General features: G+C 38.6%; 1 protein-coding gene across 3 annotated transcripts; it reads right to left on the bottom strand.

Moving 5' to 3' along the window:
• Positions 1–2800: 2800 nt before the first annotated feature.
• Positions 2801–22489, bottom strand: ARL6 (ARF like GTPase 6). 3 transcript variants are annotated; one of them, XM_075768385.1, is made up of 8 exons: positions 22468–22489; positions 19397–19547; positions 16772–16836; positions 14987–15055; positions 11924–12018; positions 7986–8115; positions 6495–6550; positions 2801–3851 (listed from the first exon to the last, which is right to left on the bottom strand). In XM_075768385.1, the coding sequence occupies exons 2-8, from the start codon at positions 19517–19519 to the stop codon at positions 3826–3828; spliced, it is 564 nt and encodes a 187-aa protein (XP_075624500.1). In that variant the 5' UTR covers positions 19520–19547; positions 22468–22489; the 3' UTR covers positions 2801–3825. The 3 variants fall into 3 exon arrangements, with proteins under 3 accessions (XP_075624500.1, XP_075624494.1, XP_075624506.1); XM_075768379.1 differs by lacking the exon at positions 22468–22489 and adding an exon at positions 22291–22392; XM_075768391.1 differs by lacking the exon at positions 22468–22489 and adding an exon at positions 22291–22392 and having other exon boundaries at positions 16775–16836.
• Positions 22490–22739: the final 250 nt, after the last annotated feature.

Below are 22739 nucleotides of genomic sequence, written 5' to 3'. Positions count from 1 at the left end.
TTATAAATCCTGAATTCTGACTAGCTAGTACACATATTACTTCTGCGCAGTAACAGCGCATTTCACAATTTAAGAAGTCAAGATGAGCTGTGCAATAACAATAAAAAAGGAAAGTTTTCGGGCCTTTCTGAAAGAAGAGAGTTGAAGCCTTTTCTCATAAATCCCCTTTTTTACTTTTTTATTCCAGTCTTCTGTGACCTTCTCTCATTATCTATTTTGTTACTCAGAAGAAACAACAGGGAAGGAGGCTTCAAAGTTTCACTACAAAGTACTCAGCAAAAATTAAAAGGAGCAGACCAGAAAGTTTAGGAGCAAGATTTGTAAGGATTTCTGTGAAACAGAAATAAGGCAGGCCAGAAAAAATTAAAGAAATGGATGACAGAAATTAATCATAAGGAGAGTGATTTTCCAAACAACTACTTTTTTTTTTTTTTTTAAAGAACTTTTAAGAAATGTTTGTTTTTAAGGACAAGTATTTTGAATCAACATTACTTTTATTTCATATTACTAACAAAGCATTATTTCCTAGTTTAGAGCTTCTAAGGCATAAGCTGCTTTCTGAGACAGCAGGTTCCACAGCTGTTTTAAGGAAGCACTGAAATGCAACATTACCATTCCGCATATTACTACATCAGAGTGCCTTCCTGTAGACAACTAAGCAGTACGGCTGAGCTGTTACGTCTACAGCAGCTTATCTGTCTTATTAGTAAATAAAAAACCCCAAGCATGTTATAGTTAGAGGGCTGAGATTAAAAGAAGGATCCATTACATTTACATCCTAACATTTACAACTGCACTTGCTTAACAGAAAATTGCCCAGGAGTCTTCAGGCCACGCAGACCCTCAGCATACCTGCACGTAGCTACAGGTTAAACACATAAAAGTTCCTATGGACTCATGTCCCGAGGACCAGAGAGGCAAGGCTAGAAAGAATTAGGATTCACATGTTTACCTGATAGACCCCGCTCAGTAAAGAAGAGACATAGAAAGCAACACTTTGTATGTGAGAATGATTGCCTCATGTTTCAGCTGAAAATGCTACAGTCTTAAGCATTACCAGGCATATTTTAAAGAAATTCATAAATATATATGAAGGCAGTGTGCTTAGTGTACAGAAGCAACAGCACATAACATTGTGCGAGGCGTAAAGACCAAGCTCTCTGAAGCTCCTTCAGTCACTCTATTGCCTTTCAAGTTCCCACTTAATGCACACACCTATAGTAACATGGAGGGGAAAAAAAGGGAATATTCTGCAAGTCTCATTTAAACCTCCAAAGGAACTTGTCTGCTTTGTTCTTAAGGCGCAATGAACTTGTACATGCAAACTGTCTTGGAGCACCCAGGTAGAACTTAGTACTTTATTTTAACATCCTAAACACAATGGGAGAACAGCATTGAAGACCAACAGCCACTGGACCCTCAGAAAACAAGTCCAAAGAAGCCTTTTTGCACAGATGCTTGAGGCTTTTGTGCAATATATGATCCTTGTACCAAATTCAACATTGCTAGAGCAACTCAAGGCTGTAGTAACCGTGTATGCTAGGGACCTATACCTGTATGCCACGGGGGAAGGAGAGGTAAACATGCAGACATACCTCTGGTAGTTTTAAGTTCAAAGAACTATCACAAATGTTCTAGAAGCAAGACACAAGTAATGGCTGAAGCAGTGATTAAAAAAAAAAAAAAAATCAAGTGTTTCACTAATGGGACTATCCCCATTCCCCCTCCTTCCAACAGGTCTCCGTCCAGCCCAGTGTCCTGGTAGGAAAGGAACAGAAAGAGCTGCTGAAGAGAAAAAAACCCCACAAACAAAAAAACCAACCAAAAAACCCCCACCAAGAAGGGGAACAATAATCAACATGAATAACTAACTGCTCTTTTCAAAAAGGGCTTACTAACCACATCAGAAAGTAAAAAGACAATAAGGTACTTTCCTCAGATTTGTGGGTGGAAGAACAAAGCAGTAGTTTCAAACAGCTTCCCATGATAGAAAGGCAATTCATAAGACAAACATAGTACTCTGTAGTCCAACATAAACAAAAATAATCAGAAAGCCATCAAGGTCCAGATTATTCAAGAAAGTCAGAAATGCAGAGAGATTTTATGCAAGAACTTAAGTTATCTTTGGTAGAAAAAAAAAATTAATGCCAACATAAAATTAAAAGTTTCATTTAAATAAGCCATATAAGTGAACCAAAATAATAACAAAATAATTACACTGAGCAGAAGATGTATCCAACAAGTATTATTTTTGTTGCTGTATTATCCAATACAAAGTAAACCAGAAAGTTATCTGCCCCACAATTCAGTTTGAAAAATGTCTCAGAATTATATATGATTTTTCTGCCTTTGATTTTGTGTAGATATTTAGATTCAGAGTTGACAGAAGGCCAAAGGTGTCACAAAGAGACATGAAAGACAAACACTTTAATGACAAACTGAACCAAAATTATAGCATCCTGTAAGAAAGATTTCTTTCAGTAAGACTTACAGGTCCGTTTGCTTCAAATATTCCTCTATTAAGGGAGCCCTAGGAGGCACGCTTACAGAACATTTGTGTGTTTTATATGCTAATAAGGGGGGGAAAAAAGCTTCTGCAAGACCTATATATTACATCTCCCACAGGAATCAGCTAATCACTCAGTTAAGTACAGTTGTCAGCATTCCCAGTGCCAGTCTGCTTGTTTCCTGGGCAAGGGAGAAAGGATTAAAGGGGAAAAGGTGGCATGACAAAAATAAAGTTCTTAGCATTGGCTTTATTTGTTACCTATGGTACATTTTTGAAGTCAGAAAGTTTATCAAAATTATTCTTGAAAGTAAACCAGTTTATACACAGCAGAAGTAAAAGACACATTTTGTATTAATGATCTAGTAAACTAGGGAACTGCCCCTTAACTGTGTTTCCAAAATATAACTTTCATCCCTATGCTCCTTAAATATCTGGAAGACCAGTCTAGTTTATTAGAAAGTGTAACAAATATATGCAATTAAAAGAAAAGCTTGGCAAAAGAGATACCATTTTATTACAGTATACAGTGCTATTTCCAATGGAAAATGAGCAAACACATTACAAATGAAGCTAACAGAAAACAAAAAATCTCTAAGATGTAAAGACCATCAATGAACATATTTAAGTTAAAAAAGCAAAACATGACATGTTGTATATTTGAAGTTTTATTGATGGGAAAGCAAATATAACCACGGTATATCACAAGAACAATTCATAACATGTCATTAAAAGCAGTTCCTTAAAAACATCTGCAATCATCTATAACAAATACACTGACTATTTGAATCCTTGTATCTTAAATCAAAATATTCCCCTAGAAGCCTATTATAGATGGTTACTAAAAACCCAACATCAAACTTTAGAATAAAAATATTGCTGAAATACCTAAAAATGGATACCTAAAATCAGTAGGTATCTCATGCAGCTGTATTTCAGGAACTGAGTACTCTTTTGCAGGAAAAATAAATATTCCCATTTGGTCAAAAGTTGTCCCCCCCGAAAAAAACAGAGGGGCATTTCCTGATGACTAATTATCACCTAAAACTCAAATGAATGCAGATGTTTCTTGTTAACACGAATCTCTTTAAAATATGCTCTCCAGTCACAAGATTCAATTTAATTCATCAACGTGCATGCCTGAGGTGCTATGTTGTCTACATTCAGTTTTCCTGGAAGAGATACTAAAAGGAAACAAGTCAACACAGTATATTTTAGCTGAACTGTTCATTTTCTTCAAATCATTCTTCCTTCCCAAGGACCTCATACACCTGCTGACAAAGATTTTAAAAGAACGCCATACATCTTTTATTTATCTCTCATGTCTTCATTGCTTGGATCTGATCTGTTAATAAAAAGAAACAGTTAGTCTTAACACAAGATGAATTCTTGCTGTATTTTGCTTTTTGAAAACACAACCCAGTATTGTCCAGGTTACAGAACTACACCAATAGGTATTCTGGTGTGGTTACAAGAATGGGGGACAATGCAGTTAGATAGGTTTTCACCTTGCTCTCATCCATTTCTGAAATTCCTCCACAGCCAAGTTGTTTCCCCCACATGGTGCTAATTATCGGGAAGACTCTTCCACACAATTCAATTTTAATCTTTTTTCAGGCTTATAAGGTAACTTTGATGAGAATAAGGCCCGGAATTTTACTTTATGAAGTACACATTTCAGTTCCGTGTACACGTTTCAGCTTCCACATCATGGCACATGAAGTAACTCCCCAAAAGCAAAGGATTTAAAGTTTTTTTTTTTTTAATAACTTGCATGAAAATTTCTTTGCTCTCAGTAGCCACACTTCATACTGCTGCCTGATTACCACTTCTTGATTTACTTCAAACATTTCCTTAGTTAGCATAAATGTACTGCATCCTCATTACAAAATGTGGAAATCAGCAAAATTTCCCCCACTAATAGGGAACATGGGCTGGGTTTAAACTGTTGTGAAACAGGTTAGTTTTACCATACTGATGATGTGCTGTTGCAACAGTAACTCCATCATAAAATAGGGAAATATACAAACTTAGCCTTCACTAGGGAAAAAAAACAACAAACCCCAAACCTTCTGCCCCTGCCACCCCAGATCTGTGAACTACCTGTAATGGGTCTGCAAAAGGTACCTAAGGAAAGCACGTCAAGGCTGTTGACAAGGAGAACTGTGCATTCATTAACCAGGTGTCCTTTCCTCTGTGGAATTTTATAGCATCTACAGGCTGTGATTTAGGAACCACTCTAAGTTAAGAGTTGTTCCAAATATTTCCGTCTAGCACTCTAGGAATAAGGAGGAGAATCATAGTAAAAATTTGTTCTTGAAATATCAAAGTCTTCATCCATGAAAAGTATAACTGCCAAACTGCACGTGCTTAGGCAACAATACAGTTTAAACCCAACCCCTCCTAAGCTTTTGGGGACACTGAGCCAGGAAGATAAAGGAAATTATTTTAGATGAAATCCATCCATGAAGAACTTCAGCTCAGAAAATTAAGAAGTTTAACAATCCATGAGAAGTGAATAGCTATGAAGAGCTATGTAAGTGAGTGACAGCAGAAGCACCTGCTTACTGTGCTTAAAAGCTACATATACGACTTAAATATTTTGGCAGAAAATAGACAAGCATTTGAGATCCTTTTAAGTAGCTTAAAGCCACATATAAAACCAGCGACTCGAAATTTGGATTGAAACTTAGAAGGTTCCTCAAAGATGAGCAGAGACCCTGAAAAATCACAGGAAAATACTACAAAATCAGAACTATGCCTGAAATTAGGAAAAAGTATGCGATTTGGAATCTGTCTCTATGACAACAGGACATAGCAGTGAAGGAAACTCAGTAGTAAGATGCTGGTTCCCCACCACAGAACTCTCTTAGATGGTGGAGGATGCATCACTTTTCTTCTGTAGGGCCGTAAATCTCTTTGTAAAGACTTTTTGGTTAGTAGCCCTTCCTCTGAAAACATGACCAAGTGCTTTTGTATTTTGTGATAACACAGTAAAATAACCCATCTGTTTCTAATTAGCAGTAAGGATTCTAAGTGGAAAGGACAGTCTGGTATCCACAGATAAGTGGAGATATGTTAAATCGGGTACAATGCTGGCTATTATTTATCTGTATTTTGAAGGAAAGGAGTTTATGGGCGCTGAGCCTGGAGCATCGCTGACATCTAGCGGCTGCCGCAGCACAGAACACGCCGGTACAGAGACACTGTCTTGCAGATTCGGATTACACTACGCTACCTAATACAGTCACAATGCAAGCAATGTAAATTAGGGAGCTAAAATTAGAATGAGTCTACCAAAACAACACCACACTTCGCTATTCTATACATTTAGCAGTACACAGGAGGACAAAAGAGACCAGATCCTTACCAACATACAACAGACGGACATACAGCATCCAGACGAAGTTTGTAATTAAAAACGTGTATGTAGAACATCATCTAAGCTGGATCTGATATTTTCTACGTAGTAATGAATGTCTGCATATGCTATGATCGTTATAGCATAAACTGTTCTTATTTTGGCTCTAGAGTAAAGAACTGAAGTTGTGTATTTGTCTGTGTACTTCACTTTTTTTTAAGCCCGCTTATTTACCATTTCCTGATACATAACATCAAGTTATGTAAAACTGGGGCAGGACAGTAAGAATAAACGAAAGAATAAACTGAACTACCACAATAATAAACTGAAGTGCAGGAGCACCTAGTATTAGTATTGTTTACAGGAAAGTGTAACACTATTTGCAAGAGTCTACATTAATATTTCATAGTACAAACTTCTGTCAGATAAACTAACACGATCTTTTGTGTACATTAAGGAGGTAAATGAAAGGCAAATATGAGATACAGCATCAGTACTCACTGTGTAATTTGATCTGACAACAGAAGTGGACAGAAAGAAAACAAAGGAAATAATAAAGAAAAAACCTTACAAAATGAAAAAGTTTAACAGAATGAAAATAGAGCAAGAGAATTACGTATTGTATACCTTGGAGCCAATCCACACCTTCTTGTAATCCTTCTCCTTTAAGAGCATCGCTGGCACTGAAAGAAACAAATCAAATTATGAAAACATTCTAAAATACTCGTTTTAGTGGAGTCATCACTATACTTGTAATTTATAGAATTGCAAAGTAGCATCATTTTGTTCACATGGAGAAGGCTGCTTCTCAAATGATATATTCTAGAGTATCTTCCCAATATGGAAACACCATGTCAAGATGTAATCTATTTTAATTCCAGTTTCAAGGCAGAGGAATCATTCCTAGAACATGAGGGGTTCTGGAAAAGCTCCTACACAAGGCAGCCACCTTGTTCTGCTGCACCTCAACTCTCTCTCAGACTATGCTATAAAAATGTTTACTACCTACAACAATGATGAAGCAGCACCTTTCTTCCTCCCATGCAGTTGCTATACACAGCAAGGATGTTGGAATACTGGAGGAAGAAAGCATAGTGTGTACACACTTCATTGTAACAGCAACCCTAGGACTGTCTGTTAACGTATATTAATATTAAGCTACCTGTGGACAGTGTAAATCTACCTTTTGAATCACAAGGGTTATAACTGTTTACAGGCCCCTTGTTCTGCATCTTATGAAAACTAGCACAGCAGTGAATCTGGACTGTTACTGTGGTTAGTTATAAAATTATTTTCCAAGGAGCTCGGGAATTCATCAGTGTAATTTCTGAGACAAAAAGCAGTGACCCTACAACAACACCCAGGCAATCAAGTTTAATATTAAAAGGCCTAAAAAGAAAATTGTAGTTTTCAACAGTATTTAGCTGCTGATTTCACTTTTATTTATAGTATCTGAGGACTTTAATAAGACAAAAATCTTCGATGAAACACTTCAGATAAAAGGAAAGCTTTTCCTTGTGAATACTGGCACAAAATCCTTCTATTTATATGAAAGCTTACATCCTTCAGAAAGACAAGACACTAGATCCTACAACTGAAAAACCCCTCAAACCTTATACGGTACAAAGAGTATGGTGTCTCTCTGAATTCACGTGAGAACAGTTTACTAAATGGCCTTTCAACAGTAGTTTACTAAAGCATCTGCAGAGTGGGAAAAAACAACTCTAAAAGTTTTATTGTTGATATTCTGAAACCTGCAAGACAAATTAGCAGCAGCACTCTGATAACAATTCTACTCAATTTCCCAGCAAAAAATAATAGCAGCTATTCTTCTGATAAGAACACTGCCTTCTGATTTCACTGGAAGTCCTCCATTTCATTATTTGGGTAACGGGTCTATTATGAAAATTTTCAAGACACAGTCTGCATGAATGCACTGTGCCTTTAAAACAAGTTTCATAGCAAGTACTGCAATATTACTACCGTTTCCACATGTCGCAGCACGATATTTTATCTGGGTGATTTAATTTATGTTATATAATATTGAGTGGCATGATAGAGCTAAATTATGAATGTACTAAATAATACCAATAAAAGGGCAGAAAAAGGGAAATTTACCAGATATGCCAGGGCTTGTCTTTGATGTTTTCTAATGACAGTAACTGGGATACTTTCACTGATGATATTGCTTCCCTGAGGTCCATCTTGTTAGCAAAGAAGAGAATAGGCAGTCGACGGTGCTTAATATCTAGGCATGAGCAGAAATAGAACTCTCATAATATTGTGTAACACTTACTAATCTCTATGAGTAATAAGGTACAAACAATAAAGGCAGAGATTTTGCTCACCTGTAATGGCAATTCTCTGAAGGTTGTATCCTACCAAGATGCAGACTGTTGGGTCACCTGGCCTCTGATGCATGCTTCAAGAACGCTCACAAACTTTCTTTCTGGCAGGCTTTGGGATCTTCCACCCCCTCTCCTCCTACCTTATACATACATTTAAAGCTGTAGGTATAAATTGCTGGTGAAGCTGCAGAACAGGAGATCAAACAATTGCCTACGGATGTGTATTTACTACACATCTCTGCTTAGTGAGGACTGGATGTGTAAAATGAACAGAAAAATGATTTGTGTTCATTCATAACCGCACAACAATAGTTGCTTAAGGGTTATCTGAATTAGCCTTTAGCATCCTGGAGAGCATCTATGACTTCATAAAATTCACGAAATTGGAAAAAAAGGCAAATCTGGACATCCCTTACCCCACCTTCACCTGAACAAGGATTTCTTTTCCAGAAGCTCTTCTGGGCTAGCAGTGAGAACTACAGACCAAACCAAGTACACTGGCAATTTCTGGCATACTTACATATTCATAAGCATAAGCCTCGCTGATTACCACAGGAAACAAAGTGTACTGTCTTCAACCTGATAGATCTAAAGCTGCCAACAAATTACCTGCACCAAGACTAACTGTAAGAATTTTTCACATTATGTAAACAAAGGATGAATTACAGGATTAGAGAAAATCTAGATTTGAGGCCATCAATCAATTCTTGATGGGAAAAGAACTTAAAAACTCCTCTATGATGAAAATTGCTATACAGGCCTTTTTTTTTTTAATAGGAAAAAGAAAAGGTTATTTCATATGGGAAATAAGCTAAGGATTTATTTACTTGAAACATAAGCCAGCTGTCCTTGCTGGAAACAGCAAAACCAAAAACCCAACAAACTGTCAATGCTGAAGTGGTTTGAACCTTTCTAATTATGTTCTTTACAAAGCCCCTACTGAACCGTTCCACAAAATCAGTGGAGATAACACTACGTACCCATACTTGGAGATCATGAGTGCTGACCAAAACGCTGACAATTTTCACAACTATTTACTCTGTCTGGAGCTATTTTTTCCTCTGATATCTTCTAACACAAATCAAAGGCCTCAAAATACAAGCAGAGAGTATCATTAAATATCTGGTTTGATTTGATAGTTGAACAGCTTTTGTGTCTCCTGACTGAAACTTCTACATTAATCTACAGTATAATTAAATGAACCCTGGTACCCACAGGTTGCAGGTTATGGATAAGTTAAAACCACAGAAATTAGTTGATATCACATATGCAAACAGCTACGTTAATCAAGTAATTTTCAGTGTTTTTTTTTAAAGCAATTAAAGGGGGCACAACCTACCCACATGGACTTACAAATGTATTTAGCAAACATTTTTAAGTGTAAAGTGGTGGTCACAGAAATGTATATTATTTCCTAACTTATGACATTGTTTCCTACTATGCAGTATTTCCACATGCCCCCCCAGTTTTTACAGTTATTAATGGAAAGCTACCATTTTCTAGTTGCAAGTAGTTATGAGTTAACATATTAAAGAAAATCCCAGATGCTAGATGTGTGATATGTGTGATATGTAATTTTATACAAAGATTTTCAAATTTACAGGAATTTCAGTTTATTTAGAAGCATGTGCTGGAGGTCAAGTGACCCAAGAGTCAATATCTAAAAGACACTAATCATCTGACCAGTTATCTACAGACTATGGTTTTGCAAAATGCTGAAGAATGACATTTGGTTAAAAGAAATGGTAACAGTGATCATTAAACAAGCCGTTATTTGTACAGTGCATTGTCCACTTACGTAAGTAAAAATAATCTATAGTTCTGATTCACAAAATAGTCCCAGCTCATACAAGTTCTAACCCCATTAATGCTGCACAGTACATATTCCCCTTCACCTGACAACATCAGGCAAAGTCTGGCAAAAAGAGATGGATTTTACTGTTTTACTGAAGGATTGCTAAGATTTTCAGAAACAGGACCTGATTCAAGGTTGTTACCCTGCATCCATTTAAACCTTAAGGAAACATGCACATTTATACCACTCCAGGAGGTTCACAGAGGCAGAAGCATAGATGGGGAGAAAGTACGGTATGCAGGAAGAAAAGCGGAACAGTAATACAAATTAAAATATTGATACAATAAACCAGTTTCATATTGATTCAGGTGACAGCTCCATTTATCAAACATTACTACTAGAGGAACTTTTTCTTCTCTCTGGTTCTCTTGGATGTGACCTATCAAAATCCAAACCAATAAAACACTGTTGCTGTATTTGAGCCGAGCTGCTCCAAGACAGAAATACAAAACTGCCCTTTCCTGGTTCTAGGGAATGTACCAGGTGGTACATTCTTCTCTTTCAGAACGAGAAGACACAAACACATCAACAGCTGAACAGTGCTGAACTGCTAGATTAATTACTGCTAATTAATAACCTATTAATGCCTAAATAAAAGCCCCACCTAAGCTTGCATCTCCTCAGTCTTTAACATTTTCACTCTTTTGCCTTCTACTAAACCAGTAACTTATTACAGCACTCTACCTCCCACTGTTGGTCCTATGTGGTTTCCATTTTACCAGCAGAATCACCTTTTACCGCTGTGGTTAATACCTGCTTTGGTACAAAGTTCCCTGACCTCCATATAATCCACCTGCAGCCTTCCATTCACCTCAGCCTCCCCTCTGACCCTTGCAAGACTGTCTTTTCAGTGTCCACGTCTGAAGTGGCCCATAGCCTTGAACTTGAAATGAAGAGGGCCCAGTCAACTCACACACACTCAGCTACAGCATCTTTGTTGATGACCTAATGTGTTATATGCAGTCTGAATGTAAAATAAAATCATAGTAACGTAATTGCCCCTCTCACATACTACTTTTCCTGGTTAGAAAGGCAAGTCAGCTGCTTCTTACTTTCAGCCCCACAAGTCAAGGTTCTAGCAGCTTAAAAAATAAGAAATTACAGGATTATTTCAGTTTTAAATTTCCTGCAGGTAGTTTTATACTCTGTTTAATCAGAGCAACCACCTACAGTGCTGAAAGTCAAATTCAAAATTGCATATTGCTTACAAAAACATTCCAGTAAACTTGGTTATATGGAAGGGCAAAGAAGGAAAGAATTGACTGATCTCAGAAATTAAACAAGTCTAGCCTCATGTAAAAAACCAAATCAAACCAACCCCCCCGCCCCGATCATGAATCCTGTCATATCCTCTGCCATCCCATATCCTTTCATAGGCAATTGAAACTGGCTGGTATAATTATCCATCCTTATTTCTGACTAAAGCATAATAAAAAGAAAGATAATGATGATGAAAGAAAAAAAATAAAAGTTACATTAAAGGAATTAGCTGTCTTCATGACAGCTAATTCCAGACAGAGAGATACGTTTTTTTGTCTGTTCTTCATCACATACGGGCTCTCCAGCTTCCAACAGGTAAAAGTCTACTCTTCCTCAAAACAATGGAACTTTTAATCTATATTGATTAATAAGAGACCAATCCAGCTCAGTGTAGCAAACTGAAGTATGATCAGTTTGTAAACATAAATAGGTATAAAAGCCCTCCCAAGTTTATTGAAGACTGTTATTGTTCTAGTATTCATGAATGGCTAAAATATTTGCAGAGTACTCAGAATGCAGAACGTGTCAGATAAGGACTTTTGTTAAGACAACATAACAAATATGGAGACAGAAGGGGAAAAAAGCCTCCTCACCTGGATGATTCAGAAGGGTGTCAAGTTCTTCTTTGGCCACAACCATTCTTAATTTGTCACTGCTATCAATGACAAAAATAATGGCTTGGCCTTCTCTGCATAACATAAAAAGAGCAAAGAGGCAAATTATAGGTTCTCTTAAACTGTGATTAAGAAAAGGCTTCAGAAGAAACACCAAAAAAAAGCAAACAAACCTGTTTTTTTTCCTTTTTTTAATTTTATTTTTTTTTATTTACCATTAACATTTGAATCCAGTCTTATTTCTGAAATTCAATCTTTTGGTAACCTGCATAATTTTTGAGATATGAAGTTGTTAGCTACGTAACTCATACAAGGTTCAGTCTACACAGACCCTTCAGAAAAGCTTGTTTTCACCACTGAGGCTGAAAAATGAACTCTGAAAATGTAACTAACTGCTATTCTGACAGCATGGTCAGACAGACAAAGAAAATCTCAAGATGGGTTTTTGTAGAAATTCTGTATTTCCTACACTAAAACAAGTTTATTTAGAGAAAGATCAACTATCTTTTTAGAAAAAAAAAAACTAGGCATATGCAGATTAATTTAACTTCTACAAAAGTCTGCATAAACAGAATCTTTCTTTTGTTTTGAATAATGGGTAAAAACTCAACTATTTCAAATCATTAAGACATTTTGCTGGCAATATAACCACAGTCACAACATATATACAACTATTCAACTCACTATTTCAGGGTATTACTGACATTTTATGACTTGATGTTCCATTTACTGAAACTCATTTGAAAGCAAAATAAAGTCTGACAAATTCAGATGAACAGTTAAACATCCACTAAAAGTATTTTTAATTTACATTTTACTGTAATATTCACTTCTCCTTCATTTTACATTTCTCTGAGACACAATTACGGATATATTCTTCACCCCTCAGCACCATCTACGTTGATAAGAATCGGTCCTAGACCTACTGAAAACCAGGAATAGCTTGACCAGCCTAAGATAGTATGAGAAGGTCCATTCTTTTCTAGTGTAAAAAAGAACTTTAACAGCAAATAAAGCTTTTGCATAATAGCTGAGAATACCGAAGTACGTTTTATGATCATACAGTATTTTTCTAGAGGAATCAGCGTCCTAGCATGCATTTACTAACAAAAAATAACTTCACAAACAAGTAACAGCAATAGGGACACAACATGAGTTTACATCTATTTAAGACAACCGTACTTTGAGGACATCCTAGAAGATAGTTTCAAGCCAAACAGAAGGAAAGGGCAAGCTTCAAGTACTTTGAAGCAACTACTTAGACACAGATACTTGATCAGATTTGATTGCCATTTTACAATTCTTGCAAAATTAAATGTTGCTTAACTTTATTATAAACTGAACAGCATATTATTATTATTTTTATATCATTCTTAGAAGTTAATCTTAAATGTGTGACTACTGCACTGGATCAGGAAGAGTCAGATACAAGTGCACATTTCACTGTCAGCATTACCTAAGAAACTCCCTTACTGTGAAGATGAAAAAAGCCATTTATGCCACACAAGGGATACGTTACTGCATTAAATACAACAGTAAGAAAAAATTATTTGTGTATGAAGTACTTGGCTAGCATTTTGAGAGCAGCCTAAGGCCATCAGTTATTGAAATCCAAAAGATTTGGGAGACATACATCTAACACTTGAACAATGAAGATGTACCCATACAACGAGTTTTCAAATTGCTAACAAATGTTTTGCACAGAAAGGAGATGAAGTGTTAATCCTCAACTAAAGAATACTTTAAGACCTATCACATTAAATATTAATATTTAATCAATATTATAATCTTCAGAATTTCTCCAAGCGATTTCTGTGTGGTTTACTACTGTTCATCTTATTTAGATCAGCATCAGGTATTACAGAATAACAATGAGACAACAGAAATGAAGACTCAAGTTTCATTAGAAGCTGGAAGAACAGAAAATGGTGTCTATTACCAATAAGGCAATACCATAGTCTTATAAAGCTCAGTTAATATCCTGCTTAATAACATCTAAGAATACTTGGTCAAGTTCTTAGTTACATGTGCCTCATTCACTGAGGTTAATTTCCATCACCTATAAAAATCTCAGCCACTAGTCAACATGTTTTGGATCTTAAGTCACTTACCTACAGAAGAACAGAAAAATAGGAAACCTAACTCATCTTGATGCTTTCATACAGGATTGGTTTTCAGTATCAGAAATAGTGTGGTCAGCAGGACTAGGGAAGAAATTGTCCCCCTGTACTCAGCTCTGGTGAGGCTGCACCTGAACGCTGTGTTCAGTTTTGGGCCGCTCACTACAAGAAAGCCATTGAGGTGCTGGAGCACGTGCAAAGACGGGCAATGAAGCTGGTGAAGGGTCTACAGATCAAGTCTTATAAGGAGCAGCTGAGGGAACTGGGGTTGTTTAGTGCCTGGAGAAAAGGAGGCTGAGGGGAGACCTTATCGCTCTCTACAACTCCCTGAAAGGAGGTTGTAGTCAGGAGGCTGTTGGTCTCTTCTTCCAAGTAACAAGAGATAGACAGGAGGAAATGGCCTCCAGTTGTGACAGGGGAAGTTTAGATTGGATATTAGGAAAAAATTTCTTCACTGAAAGGGTTATCAAGCACTGGAACAGGCTGCCCGGAGAAGTGGTTGATTCACCATCCCTGGAGGTATTTAAAACACACGTAGATGCGGTGCTTAGGGACATGGTTTAGTGATGGACTTGGCAGTGCTACGTTAACAGTTGGACTCAATGATCTTAAAAGTCTTTTCCAACCAAAATGGTTCTATGATTCAGGTTTCAACATTTAAATCCCATCTCTAGTGTGCTCCCCCAGTCTTTGAGTCAGCAAGATGTCCCCAAGAGCATGCTGATTAACAGCATATAAAAATTTTCATTTTTTAGAAGAGTTAAGAAGAGTTGTATTTATCCAGAATGACCTTCTGTCAAACACCAGGTGTAAGTCTTCTCTGAATCATTTCTAACCACTAGATATTATCATAATTCTGTTTAAATAACATACACGAAAGCTAATATGAACAGCAATGCTTTAAAATAAATGATAGGCTTACTTGTAGTAATGTTCCCAGAGGTTTCTGTATCTCCCTTGACCTGACATATCAAACACTGTGAAAGACAAACTGCAAAGAGAAGCATGTGAGGCACAGAAACAAAGAACAAAACCCAAACTATTTTCTTTGCTATCCTGATAGAAAAAAGCCAGATCAACTTGAATCCTAATCAACTGAGAAAGATTCCCAAAGGAGCTCTGGTTATTCTGTTTGCCTTCAAACTATCTTACCCAGTTTTGCAATCTTACAGAAATATTTCACAATGGAAAATGCGTTTGTTTATTCTCTGAATAAAAGAGCTAAACCAATTATAAAAAAATTACATCAAATACAAAATAAGCTCGCATTCAGCCTCTCTTTTTATCATATTAGTATCAAATATCGTTTATGATGTTGAGTAAATGAAATTCAGATGAGCCATGACTTTAAATCCACAGCCTGTCTTAAATTCTGTCCCTAGACAGGCACCAATAATATCCAAAGGCTTCTGTATGCAAAATAAAAGGCTTAATAAATAAATACACCTTTAGAAAAAAAATCACATTCTGGTAAAAACAGGTTACCTCAGGTGACCAAGCTAAAAAGTGTAGTCTTTGCAACTTTGAGATTTCACCAAACACTAAATACAGCAAGTTAACTTAAAGTACCTTACAAAAAATTCCGATCCACTCTTGAAATGTCTACAGAGGCAATATCGACTTCAGTATTAGACCCTCCTGGTTTGGGTAGTCCCAAATAGCTCCCTGAGTGGAGGCCACACCTAAATGAGGTTTAGAAAAGGAAGCTTCTCCAAACATCCTTTCCACTCTATAGTTAGACATCATCTGATTCTAGACTAGCTGCTCTGTCATGTATAAAGTTATTAGCAACCCTCAAACAATGTTTTTATTGTAACGTTAGATTATTGAGGTTTTAGGGTGTTTGTTTTTTAAATCAGTCTACATGGCGTATTTGCAGGTCATCTCTCCTACTACAGGCTCAGAATAAAGGAAAGTAATATAAATCGATTTACATTCTTATGCAACCAAACCCCAAACCTGTCTTAAGTGCTTTACTGAGACAAGAATACAGTTGTTGAGCCTCCTATAAAAATATAAAACCTACCAATCTCACACATCAGCTCAAGGAATAAACAATTTTCTTGCAGATCTCTCATCCAGTGGGGCATGCTGCTTGAAGACTGATTGCACCCATTAAAATACACTGTGAATGCTACAGAATAATAAAATAGTATCTAATGTTATCTCTGTGAAGTACCTTTGTCTCATGACATTCCTTTTCTAAATCTTAGCCTTCATGCAACTAATTATTTCTTTCTCCTTTTCCTGACCTTTGCCCTTGCCATCTTTACATTGCTAATGCTGTAGCCACCATTTTTCATTTAATGAGATTAGACTGCAATCTCTTCAGAGTCCCTCCAGTGAGAGTGTTTAATGGAATATAGGTTACCATCTAAGCAACTGTCTCTCCTCCAGTCTGTAACAGTGCCCTATTCTGGAATTCTTAAAAGACAGAAATCAAGTGCTTATACACACTATTGCAAAACTTTTTTTTTTTTTTTAAGACATAGTTTTATAGCAGCACAAAACATACAATATATTCTACCACTGTCAGTCCTAAATCACAATTAGGGCTCTCAGGTACTACAACATTTCAGCAAATGGCATGTCGTGTCATTATACCACCACACATTATACTCAGTTATATCCCACTGAAAGAGGCAATTAAGTCCAACTATTGTGTATTAATTACTACTGCTAAATGGACAAAAATGAAAGAAACTGCTACCTCGATGTCTTGAATTTCTCTATACTGAATCCTATTGTCGGAACGATGTCCTGAGTTTGAGCCTTTAAAGGAAAGAAAGTACAAATTTTACAATAAAATTAGAAAATGTAAATATTGAAATGTATTTGAAACATGAATGCATTACAGATCTATTTTTCCCCAAAGTGCAATACAAAAGCTTTCTACAAATCCAAATACTTTATATTAAAAAAGTTCCCAGAAAAGTACAGTAATTCCAAGTCAAGGGTTTCTATTTTCTAGGAAATACAGTGAATGCTATTGGACAAGAACATGAAGACATTTTAGCCTTAAGAATGATATTCCACCCTTTACATGAGTCTGTATGCACACGTATGTGTTGATATTACCTATGAAATACATAAGAAATAGGTTAACACGGAAGATAACAGCTTGAACATAATGACTGAGATCAAAGTTCACGATATTTGTGCACATTGGAAATCACAATATCAACCCAAACAAGCCTGCACAATACCAGAAACCTCTTAGATAAAAGAGGGTATACTTCTATCAAGATATTACATTGGCCATACTCCCAGCGTCTATCAACAGGCTGCAGAAGTCTATTTGACGTTGGGAATTACACAGCAGACATTACGCAGTGGCCTAACCATAGCTCTATTCAAGCTACCAGACCACTGGAAGGAATCACCATTTACCGCAGAGGAATGGCCAAAACATCAAGCATTATTAATAGATCTGATAACCAGGTTTACTGCTGAGCTAGCCGAGGAACCTATTGCCTAAGTTGGTAGAACAGAATAGCTCCTTTAAGAAGCATCGATCTTGAGCAGGGAGAAAGGTCACATTCCTTAGATTACAGAGCTGTCTGAGAAAGTGACATGCAATTCTTTTACAGACTTTCTAGAGCCCCTTATTAAAAACATTATCTATAAGGAGTTGACTCCTCGCATCCAACTGAAGCAAGCTTAGCTTGCTCTCCTGCAGCTTCGTTATGAAAATAGCTTTCCACCATCGTAAACAGGTTGGTCAACAGCTCCTGCCAACAAGGGAAAATTTGCGCAGAGTAGAAGAGGTGTTATTTTTTTTAACATTTGTTTCAAATGTATTAATCAGGCCCAGAAGAAACAACTGCAAACAGATGGAGAAACACTTGTATTTGTCAGCCAGCTGCTCTAGCAGGGGGGTTGGACTAGACAGTCTCCAGAGGTCCCTTCCAACCCCTACCAGTCTGCGATTCTGTGATATTGCTCCTAGGGCAAAGTAGCAGTTCTTCTTAAGAAGACTGGGTTGATCCAGAGCTTAAAATTATCTGTCTGTTGAACTTGCTAAAAATAAACAACTTGATCGAGTCTGATCTAATGACATTTGTTGCACATTAGAGAATTTGTCATGTCTTGCAAGGACTTACACAAGTTGTATGCAAAGCTACTCTCCTAAAGCATCACATTAAATGAAAACATTCAGAAGTAAATTCTCAATACACAATTTACAGTAAACCAAACAAATTATACTTATTCTACTTGTGTAATTCCCTTGGGACCCTCTCTAACGCCTATTATTGTGATAAATCTTGAAGCATGTGTTCAGCTCTAGTTAGGAATCCTCTGTTGCTCAAGGTATGACATAAAAGCCCTGCTACAATGAAGGTCTCGGAAATTACATAAATATATAATTTGCCTGGTACAAATTGTAGCATTTCCCCCAAAGGAGTGGCAACAAATACTAACCATAGTCTTTGTTCATAAATCTATTTAATTTTCAGTAAAAGAATAATTGGTAGGAATGGAAGAGTAGCAGACTCTTTACCAAGCTACATTTTTAAACAATGTCCAGTGGTACTCTGCAGGAAAAGTTCAATGGAAGTTAAAAAATTGATGTAAAGACCAGAAACTGCAGTATCTCAGCTACATATAACCCAGATGGCACAAGCCTCTGGCTTTGAACATGCCTACCAAAATTCATCTGTTTCTATTCCATAAACATACCTAGAAACAAGGTAATCCTACTTTAAATTTTGCACAAAATGCTAAGCACTCCTAGTGGCCTGAAAAAACACTTTTCACTGGATGAAAGAACTGCAAGTATAAATACTACTTATTTTGAAAGCTATTCTGTTTTAAAAATGCTGAAGTCACCATTAAGTGTGCATCTTCTCATTATTTCCTATTTTATTATATACTTATTCTTTCTCAGGAATATATTTTCTCAGGAAAATATTAAAAATAAACCTGATAAATGCAGACAAATGTAAGTTGTCATACAACTGTATTAATCCCAAATGTTCAACACATCACCCATAATTGCAATCCTGTTGCAATTATTTAAGTGACTTAAGAAAACTGCTTCAGATCCCAATTTCAGCCATCATAAACCCTTCTTTATTGGGTAATTTTAGAAAATATGTGCCACATTAACAGTGGGGTTTTGGTAAATGTTTTCATAACATGCATATGGATGCTTACATTTAATTTAAGTTAGTTGGAAACTCTTAAAATATATTTGTTCCAGTGTACTAAATCAAAAAGCTCTTCACATCTTTTCCATGGTCACATTTAGTATAACAGCACACAAAAACAGCTTAAATAAACATCAATTTTGCAGTAAACACACCAACAGTTAACTAAGTGGGTTACTTACATTTGAAGGCTTAAGTTTATTTATGATTGTTGTTTTGCCGCTATTGTCCAAGCCAAGGCACAAAACATGAACCTCCTTTTTCTTCAGCCCAAGCCATCCCGCTAGCTTGTCAAACAATCCCATAATTCTGGCTCGAATACACAGGGATCAACTGTTGTTCAGAAAATCAGAGAAGGAAATAGCTGTTGGAAAACTGTTACATATACAGCAATGCCAGCACAGTAGGTGGGCATGTGGCGAAGCAGTCCTTCAACTTTTAAAAGGACAGTGTGAATAAGACACTATACAAACACTGTCACAGCAGGTTTGCTTGGTATACTGAGCAAATGGAGCGTAAGCTGATTATAGCGGAGAGGCCTCGATACAAAAGCAGATTGGCCTTTTATAGCCCTGTCTATGTAACGCAATGTCCTTGATTCACTGGGAAGCAATATTGCCATCACTCTGAGCAGACCAAATAGGAGCACAACTGCAATGCCTCCTTACCTTCCACCAAACTGGAAAAAAAAAGGAAGAACATTACATTTTACCTCAAATTGTCAGTAGTCCAGTCAATTGTCACCATTTAGACCACAAAGCAAAACAGTATTTCCCTGCTTCAGCACCTGCTGTGTAATTTACTGAACGCTGAAGTAAGTAAAGTACCCTCTATCAATTCAATTCAAACTCTAATTGTAACAGGCTTTGCAGATATTAACATGTATAAATCAGGAACTCGTTCACTACAAATAGAAACTGATTATAACAGATCCAACAGACATGAAGCCAGACACATTCACCCACATCTCTGGTAGATGCCAAATTCCTACTCCTGCCCAGACACTGACTGAAGCAGCATATTCAAAGGAGCTTAAATCACGCATTCCCTTGTGGTACCTGGCTGAACACACTTTGCAAAGAGGATAACCCTTGTCTATCCTGAATGAATCCCACTAAGAATCATTTCAGCAACCAGACAGCTGAAATATTTGTGGCTCATTCAATCATAAAGCATTTAATTAATGCCAGAGAAATTTTGTGGAGTGGTGAAGGCTGGTTTTTTTTCCTCTCAATAAAGCAAAACCACTCAGCACTGAAAAGCTCAGATTGCGATCCTAATTACCCCAGAAAATCACGGCAGGAGGAAGAGGAAAAAACATCATCAATGACAAGTATTTGGTCTCCGTTCTTCCCTGATTCCAAAATGATGATTAACTGCACTTTTATTAAATAAAAGATTTAAAAATTATTTCTATTAAGTCACATAAGCCATCACCTTTGTTTACAGTATGATTTTTTTTAATACAGATCCTTTTTAAAGCTTATCTACTGCATTTTGATTCAAGACTTAGTAATCAACAAAGTGGTTATGTAACAGCTACACACAATTGTCACCAGATTAAACAAGTCCAACATTAGTTATAGCAATTCACTCAAAGAAAAAAAAAAAATCATGATTTTTCTTCTAACTCCCTTTATGTCCCACTCCTTTTTCAAATAACATACAACTCTGAAAGCAGATTAAGACTTACAGTTTATTATCAAATTAACCTGATAAACCCCTGCCTCCAAACCGCATTACTTTCTAGTCCAATCAAGAGCCTTCTAGGCAATAAGGTCCAAAAAAAATACTTTGTAGGTACTCTTAAAATGGAAAAGGAGAAAACACAAAACTTTAAAGATACTTCTAGGACTTCACTTTTAAACCCAAAATACACATTCTTTGACAACAGTTCCTAGCAACATTTTAATTATAGCCATTTTTCTTCTAGCAGTTTTTTGTAACAGTTGGCAAAGTCTTTATTTAATAATACAACGGGGGGAAAAAAATGTAACCTTGACTTCTTGCCCTGCCCCTCTTGACCCACTCTTCTCCTCAGCTGTGAAGAGTTACAGCAGTTACAGCTGGCAGAGGTTTTTTTTTTTTTTTTTTTTGCTAGCTGACATTTAGCCTACAATGCTATATAGTATATGTTAGACATGTCCTACAATTATTTAAAATAGAGTTTGGTCCAGGAACTTGTTATCAAACGCCATAAACCTTTATCAAGACCTGTAAGCGCGCCTGAAGCATCTGTGATAAGCATTTGTTGTAACGAACCAGGCTGCAAAACCCTGGAAGATGAACCAGTCGGGTAAAGCACTTATCGGGGCAGTGACCTGCTGCCGGGAGCAGCGCCGGGTGAGCCCCGCAGCTCCGCGGACCCCCGGCGGAGAGACGCCCGGGCGGGCACCGCCGCCTCTCGCTGCGGGCAGCCACAGGCGCCGCCACCCGCCGCTCCCGTGAGCGGCACCACGCGGAGCCGGAAGCGACGCTCCAGGCAGCGCCGCGCACATCGCGGTTTGCGGGAGCTCAGAGAAGACGGCCTGCGGAGGTCCCTTCCAAACCCGGTGACGCTAAAAGTCCATTTAATTCACGTGGATTACTCAAACGTAAACGCTGAGATACCACGGCTGCCCACGCCGCCCACAGGATCAGTATGATTTAAAGCTCTAGGGTTTTGGTTTTGGGTTTTGTTTTTTTTTTTTTCAGGACCACCGACTCCCACCACACTCGGGGGGAGCGGGCGAGGAGCCACGGCCCAGCACGTCCCCAGCAGCGCCTGGGGCCAGAGCCGGGAAGCTCCTGGGCGGCCAGATCGCGGCCGGGCTGATCGGCGCTGCCAAGTGGACGGGGCTTCCCTCCCCGCCGCCGAGCGCCCCTCAGCCGAGCCCCCCCTCGGCCGCCCGCACTCCTGCCCCGAGCCGCCCCTGGCGGAACCGCCCCCGGCTGCTACGGGTGCGAGTCCCCTCGCCCAGGGCGGGACGGAGGGCCCCGTGCCGGTGGGGCAGAGCTCCCCGCCCACGCTACCCCACAGGAGACGGGGACCGGCCGGCGCCCCGGCTCCCACGCTCCCCGCGGCCGCAGCACAGACCTCCGCCCGCGAGATGTCGGCCGGGCCCAGCCGCCACCAGCCGCCTGCGCCGTTGCTGAGGAAACCGCCGCCCCGCCCCCGCCAAGCCTTTCCCCGGCGAGGCCGCGCCCCGCTTCCCGCGCCCGCCCGCAACAGCCCCGCCCCTTCCGGTCACGGCCGGCGAGTGGGGCTGCGCACCACGCGAGGCCACGCCCTCCGTGCCGGGCCAACGGCCGTCGGCGGGTTTGAGGGGCCGGCGGGAATGGGGAGCCCGGGGCGCTCGGAGAGTCCGGATCCTGGCCCGGCCCGGCCTCGCCTCTGCCCGGGACGGCTTCCGGGGCAGGCGGACCCTAACTCGGGAACCTCATAATCTCCGGCAGCTTCGCGTGTTGCCGCGTCAGCTGCGCCCGGACGCCTGTCACGCACAGCGGGCAGGCGTCACGCACTGATCACAGGAACGAACCGCATCC

Source organism: Balearica regulorum, chromosome 1 (assembly GCF_011004875.1).
Source record: "Balearica regulorum gibbericeps isolate bBalReg1 chromosome 1, bBalReg1.pri, whole genome shotgun sequence".
Classification (NCBI taxonomy): Eukaryota; Metazoa; Chordata; class Aves; order Gruiformes; family Gruidae; genus Balearica; species Balearica regulorum.
The sequence above is the reverse complement of the archived record's forward strand: the minus strand, read 5'-3'. Positions and strand labels throughout refer to the sequence as shown.